The sequence below is a fragment of the Lepidothrix coronata genome, unplaced genomic scaffold, assembly GCF_001604755.1.
Source record: "Lepidothrix coronata isolate B3197 unplaced genomic scaffold, Lepidothrix_coronata-1.0 Scaffold49, whole genome shotgun sequence".
In the NCBI taxonomy this organism is placed as follows: domain Eukaryota; kingdom Metazoa; phylum Chordata; class Aves; order Passeriformes; family Pipridae; genus Lepidothrix; species Lepidothrix coronata.
In genome coordinates, this window is record NW_016690229.1 from 1,978,625 (window position 1) to 1,985,771 (window position 7,147).

At 38.7% G+C, this 7,147-nt stretch overlaps 1 protein-coding gene across 2 annotated transcripts in view; it reads left to right on the top strand.

Moving 5' to 3' along the window:
• Positions 1 to 6,717, top strand: part of RTFDC1 (replication termination factor 2 domain containing 1) — a 26,278-nt gene extending 19,561 nt beyond the window's left edge. The window contains exons 6-9 of one of the 2 annotated variants that reach the window (XM_017815282.1): positions 179 to 292; positions 3,402 to 3,456; positions 3,555 to 3,647; positions 5,476 to 6,717. In XM_017815282.1, the coding sequence (XP_017670771.1) occupies positions 179 to 292; positions 3,402 to 3,456; positions 3,555 to 3,647; positions 5,476 to 5,660 (447 nt within the window). In that variant the 3' untranslated portion in view covers positions 5,661 to 6,717. The remainder of the gene's footprint in view (positions 1 to 178; positions 293 to 3,401; positions 3,457 to 3,554; positions 3,648 to 5,475) is intronic. The other variant, XM_017815280.1, reaches the window with a different exon arrangement.
• Positions 6,718 to 7,147: the final 430 nt, after the last annotated feature.

The window sequence follows — 7,147 nt, forward strand, 5'->3', positions numbered from 1 at the left end:
TAAGAGACAGAGAAATAAATACACCATTTCCATTGCCATTTGAAGAAAGAAGATGTATTAGACTGTATTAAAAGAGAAAGAACACAGTATTAATTTTAACAAAGGTTCGCCAGCATAAAAATCTGGAAAATAATACTAATTTTGTTCTGGTTTTGGTTTTGGCTTTTTTTCCACAAAGTGTGGTGTTCCCTTCCAAGAGGAAGATGTGATTGTCCTTAATGGTAACAAGGAAGATGTGGAAGTATTGAAGAAAAGGATGGAGGACAGAAGACTTAAAAGTAAATTAGAAAAGGTAATAGTTTTGTATGTTATTTAATACAAAATTGAAAGAATTCTTATCTGCAGTGCAATCTACTCTTAAATTTGCTAATCTTTATGCAGATGGAAGACTTCAGGCAGTGAGCTGTGTTGTATTTAAGCACTGCTTTTAAAAGCAGTAGGGTTGTGTGTGTGTTTTGCCAATGACTTATTGAAGTTGTATGTACTGAAAGTTTCTGCTGACCAGCAGGCAGTGCCCAGTGCTCTGGAAATCACTGAATTCCGTGCTGTGGGTAACATGGACAATGTGCCAGCCATACTTCAGGGTTTTCTTGACATTAATTCATTCTAATAATGATCTGCATTGTCCCAGTATTTCACGTGGTAGTTCCTGGTGACAAGTTATTAGTGTTTTAATCTCCAAGTCTTTTCTGTTGGCCACAGAAACACGATATTGGGATCTGTACATTCCTGGTGTGATGCTGTAAGACCACAGTATGGAAATTTTGTCATGTTTTGTGGTTCTCACAATCCTCAGCAATTACTGCAGTGCTCATTCCCTCCATACTGTTGAGATCTTTGCATTTTTTATCTGACCAGGCAAAATACAATGGAAATAAAGTCACTGCAGCTCTGGGTCCTCTCTGCTGTGTAACTACTCCTCTGTGGAGTATTAGTAGTTCTGTGGCACTGAGCAGTCAAATGACAATTCTGCATATGGGAATTTTTTCAGCCTTGCTGTTTTTTCCTGACCTGCCATTGCTGTTCTGGAGGATGACAAAGCAAACAAAACCTTCAGTGCTGACTCAGGCCAGGTGCAGACAGACTTTGCTGAATCTCAAGAACATGAATCATTGTCTGACACTTCCAGCAACTGAGACTTTAGATGGAGGTTGATCATCTCACCCCTGTTACTGCCCTAGATTTTGTCTGCTGTACATTACGTGGCATGCAAATATTTTCCTGGTTTGTTTTAAAACAAATACTTGTTTACTTGCCAGTGAGCATATGATTCCTTCTCATCATAAGATCTTTATTCATCTGTGCCAGGACAGCATCAGTGGGCCCGGGCAATACATCAAAAGGATGGTTATCCATAGAAATCCTGCTCTGCTGTTTCCACTCTTTCATAGCCTCTACATGTCATGTCCTACAGCTCCTGGCATAAGAGCAAAAACCTCATGATGTATCTTCAGATGTTTTTTCTTTTTTTTTTTTCCCCTCAGTACTTAGTACTTAAATGTTTAAAAAAAAAGTACAGATAATTTGATGATAGACTATTGCAGATTTCAGCAGATGAGGGCTCAGCCCCAAAAGCAGTGATTGCTTGCACTTGATTTTCTTTAAGAGGATGGTCCTAACAAAGCACCTCTAGCTTTGGGTCAGATAATTTGGAATAGTCTGAAAGCTGGTGCTGTTCCCAACTTTTGCCCAGCAAAGAGGTACCTGAGCGTGTTGAGCAGTCCTGGCTCTTACAGTGCCAGCACAGTCACTGTGGTGGCAGCCAAAAGGACACCATGCCTTGGTCCTTGGGCTCTCTGTGCCTTGGGTGAATATGCAAATGCTATTTGTTTGATCTGTGGAGACTTATATTACAGGCAGGGAACTGGATTTGCCAATCTCTCAGCATTTAATCCTCAAGTTCTGATGTTGCTGTCCCAGCTGGTCTGTGCAGCTCAAACCAGTCTCTGTCACTGGCACCATTCGCTCTGATCTGAGACCTGGGAGCTCCAGTCCCAGTATGAGAGGACAACTTCCAGTGTGTTGGCACAGATTTCTTACTCAGTTACTGCAGAGCAAGCTAAGTGGACCCCCTGTATTTGGAGCAGGAAGCACAAACTCCTTTTCTTTGTCTCCATCAGACAAAACATCAGGAAGATGCACCAGCACTAGCATAAAAAAATTATTCAAGCTTGACTGTGTCATATGTGCCCATAATGAAATGCATCTGTACTCTATATTATGCATAAAGAATGTATGCATCCATACATTTACAAACATCTCGTGGTTCAGATGCCAGACACTGGGAGGTAACTTTTCTTTGTAAATCCACCCATAACAAAAAGGTGGAAACACCTGCACAAAGGTTTTTCAGATACCCTGAAGGCCAGGTTGGATTGGGCTTGGAGCAACCTGGGCTAGTGGAAGGTGTCCCTGCCCATGGCAGAGGGTGGAACGAGATGAGCTTTAAGGTCCTTTTCCAGCCCAAACTATTCCATGATTCTGTGACACCAGGAGAGCCAAGTTTGCTTTCAGAGCCATAACCCTCTGCCACCACCTCCTGGCTCAGCTTTGCAGCAACATTTGCAGTGGCATTTTTTCCCTCAAGCATTAATCCTTTGCTTCACAGCGTGGGTTCTCCTAGTTTTTATAACAGAATTAAATAGATTTATTTCCTTGGAGTTTGTGCAGATGTCTTGAAACATGTACACCATTCTGAATGTATCCAGCCATCTTTTGTGAAAACAATGCTAAGGACTGTTTTAATACATCTTTCTTTTTTTCAGCTTAGCATTTATGTAATCAAAGCCAGTAATGGGATTCTTATTGCTGTAGTTTGGGTTTTTCTATGGTTTTTAATCTGGAAAAACATAAATTAATTTGGAAAATCTGCTGCACAGATGCTTTTAAATGATTTAGATCAACTATTTGCATCTCTTCTTCCCAAGCAATCATGCAAGAAAGGACCCTGTTACTGAAGAATAGCCAGGAGGGATTTTTTATCAGCTAAATAAAATTAAGTGGATATGAGATGCAGGATTCTTCTGGAATTTTTATAGAAAATCTATTGATTACAGTTAACTGTCCTGTTTAATGTTTTGCAATTTACTGTCCTGCTGTGTGGGTTCAGAGTATCAGATAACCTTAATGATAATAACACACACCCCTGTGAAGTATGAAAACCAAAATACTGAATCCAGGCAAATCTAGTTTGGGCCTACACAGTTTTCTTTAATGTAACTCCAGGGTTCCCAAGATTATTCTTTTTTTCCACATAGAAATAATACAAAAAATGTGGAAGGAAGAGTTCCACTGTGCAAGACATAAAAATGTACTAAATGAAGCTGTGTGTCTATCGAGTACAAGTTGGGAATTGTACATCCTTTCAGGATGTTACCAGGACTCTGCTTGTGTTGTTTCAGAAATCAAAGAAATGCAAGTCAGCAGGATCAGCTTCTCAGCAAGAGACCACTGAAGGTAATGTCCCAGCTCCAAATTCTATGTCACCTTCTGAGTCATGAAGCAGATTCATGATTTCATTTTTTTTGTTCTTTCCTTTTTTTTTTTTTTTTTAGATTCTCCAGGTCCCTCAAAAGCTACAAATGGAAAGGATTTTATCAATTCCAGCTCTGGGGAAAAGAGACAGATTATCTTCACCAAAAGCTCAGGTTGGTGTTAATTCTTTAATCTTAATGTGAAAAATTTGAACAGGTTTGCTTGTTTATGTCATTCTAATATTGCTTTAAGTTGGTGGGAACCATCCTGAATGATTGAAATCAGAGATTCTTATTCACACAGTGATGCAGTCGAGGGTTTGGTGTATCAGTCTTACTGTCTAGGAGGTAGTGGAGGAAAATTAGTAGTTTCTTGAGGTACAAGTGGTCAAGAAATACATTCTGGTAGTTTATTTTGGTGAAGTGTGTGAAAAATTCCTGGTTACCTGACTTGTAGTCCTCCTTTTTAGCTGCTAATTTGCTCTGTGTCCCTGGGAGTAGTGGAGTATAATTCAGGATGCACTGATGTACCTACAGCAGCCTTGCAGCCATGAGTAAACTTGGCAGCCCTTTAGTCCAAAGGATGGTGCCCTCTCTTTATTTAATATATATCCTGTTATTCAATGTCTGCAGTTCATACTGATGTTTTCATACCAAACTATAAGAATGGGTACATTTTTAAGGTCAGTCTGAGTTTTCTGTGTAAAGTATTAAATCATGTCTGTTACAGCCACGGAAAAAGTCAGAATAATTGGAAGAATCTGAAAGTGTTTAAATGATAAACTGTGGGAGAAATTCCATCTGCAAATGCCTGACCTGCCCTCTAGTGTCTGCTTTTATACAGGATAGGCTTTTAAAAATGTTTCATTCTACATAATTATAATTGCTCTTGGATGTTTAGCAGCCTCGGAATTCTAATAATGTTTAATGAGCTTTTATTTTCTGACGGTGTAAAAGAAAAAAATATACTTTCTGAAATGTCAGGTCATTGGTTTCTGTTTCTGGCAGCAGTTATATTGACCAACAAGAGGTAAGAGGAGAGAGGGAAAATAAAGGAAGATCCATGAGGAATGCCAGTGGCACAGAAATGAATTTGTGAACACGGCACCCTGAGGGTTCTGGACTTGCAGCACAGTCATTCTTTCAAATCCAGTGCTTGGTAATGCTTTCCAGACAACTATTGGTGGCGTTACAAGTAACATTCTCCAAGTATAAAAGGGTTTCATCTGTGAGGATTTAGGATTGCACATACAATTCCTGTGAGCAGAAGGCAGCTCAGTGCATTTTCAGACAGGCTCCCCACAGCTATTTACAAGTTGTTGTGCCTAAATTAAACTAAGGATGTTGAGTTTCTGCAAACTTCTCTCTTCATTTCTTTGCAGCAGAGACTTGGCATGTGCTTTTTCAAATACCACCCTGCAACTTGGGAGAAGATTCAATAGTTGTTAAGAAAGAGAGGGAGTTTTTTTGTAGCAGTAATATAATCCACTGAGAGAAGTGGTATCAGAAACAGAGGGATGGGCATTTTCCTACTACAAACATAAAATGGTGCAGGCCATTGTTACTGTTCATAAATGACTTTGCAAAGAATAAAGGGAGGAGAGAGATTCCCTGGGGAAGGTATGTGACAAGTTTAGCTTTTGGCATTTGATAGCTAATTTCTGAACAATACTGCAGGGTGGTGGGATGCTTTCGTGTTTCTGAAGACTAGAGCTCAGAGCCATTTTTCACTTAGAGGAATAAATATTGTCAATACTGAATTGCAGTGCAAGGGATTTACACAAATAGGAAAGAATTCTTCTTTCAAGATTTCTAAGTGAATTTGAGTGTGAATTCTGAAAGGTGTTGAGTACAATTTGAGATATTTATGATAGAACTCAGAAGTGTATGTATTTCATCTCTGTACATTATTTTCAAAATACTCTTTTTCGTCTTTATTGAGGTCCTTTTATCAATTTTAAGCTGTTATTCATGCTTCACTCTGTTCCTTTTTCTCTCCCAGAAAATGGCAATTCATCTGTCTCAGCAAAAGTCAATAAGGCTCCTTCTGCTACTACGAAGAGACCCATTGCAGACAGCGAGGAGAAGTCTGAGGCGTACAAATCTATTTTTACAACACACAGCTCAGCAAAACGTTCAAAGGAGGAGTGTTCCAATTGGGTTACTCACACAGCTTACTATTTCTGAAACAATGAGCAGCCTGGTTGGAACATCCACTGCTGCTTTCCTTCCCCAAGGCTTTTTCTGTACAACTCTGATACTTTCGTCGTAATCTGATATTATCTGGAGTTACTCGGTTTGTAGGTTGTTTGTAAACTTGCTAATAACTAATGAACTCGTGTTAGTTGCAACTTCTGTTAAAGAAGAAATAGATCACCAGAATCCACGTTGTAGCAGCAGACCTCATTCTGAAATGTTGAATTTTTTGCACGGAAGTTTTTCTTTTCTCGTTCCAGTTGGGTGTTGTCATCCTTATTCACACTGGCTGTGTCCTCAGGAGGAGGAAAGGGAGAAGTTTCTGCCTGCTCTTCTCCTCTGTTGATTTGTGCCACACCTGTAATTATAGTTTTCAAAGTATTAGTACAGAATTCAAACTTCCTGCAACTCTCTGACAGCAAAAAGAGCAATAATGCTGTTTTTCCTTGAAGCTAACTGGGCCCTTGGTAGAACTAGTGTATGATCCTAAAAGGTTCTGTAGGTGTTTTCAAATCATTTACCTTTTGACAGAATATATGAGAGCACAATCATGAAAATGTTTGTGCAGCATTTTTCTTATACATATTGTTGTAGCCTGTTCTTGGTAGCAGAATATTTGCTTATAAATCTTATCTTTAAAGAGGAGCCTGTAAAGAGGCTGTTGTTTTCCCAGCAAGTTTTGGGGTTTCTACATGAAATGACCAGAGGGAGGGATGGAAGTTTTTCACCTTCCTTTCTCCCTCTTTTAAAATTGAAATGTGCTTTTATAACCTTGGCACCAACTAACCAGAATAGAAATGCAGAAATTGGGAGGCTTTTAAAACCCCTGCATCATGTTACCTTTGTGTGTGAAAATTATTAATTCTCCTCATAATTCATTTTTAAAAGTGTCCCCATTTATAATTGGGCAATAGTTAACTGAAGATTCAAATGCTGTGTTGATATTTGCATAGGTGGTCTCTGTGATTCAAGCAAGGTGAATGAAACTGCTGGGATTTTATTATTATTTTGACAGGTATAATTAAAAATTGGCTTGTTGTAGAATTTATATGGTGGTAAGAATTTTTGTTTTCCAAAGCTGTGAATGCACATATACATCACATCAAACACTTTGAGGTTTACTGGAGCTCCCAGGAAGCCACATTTTGTATGCATGTCTAGGAATCAGCTTTGTTCTCCCTGTTCTATATTCTTTTCATTATTATCCTTTATTACTTGTTGCTTACAGATAATGAAATTACTGCACTAACAGGTGTACCACATCAGGTCCTTTATTTGCAGTGTAATTGTTTGACAATACATGAGTGCACTTTTCTTCTAGTTATAATTCCTAAGGAGAATTAAATTAATGCTTTTCATTTAGCTATTACTTTGCTAAAGAAGTAGCAAAATATTTAAAACTATTTCTTACTAATATTCAGGCAGAGTCCAACTTCTGGTAACAGACTTTCCTGCCCATTGGGCCATTATAGTGACTT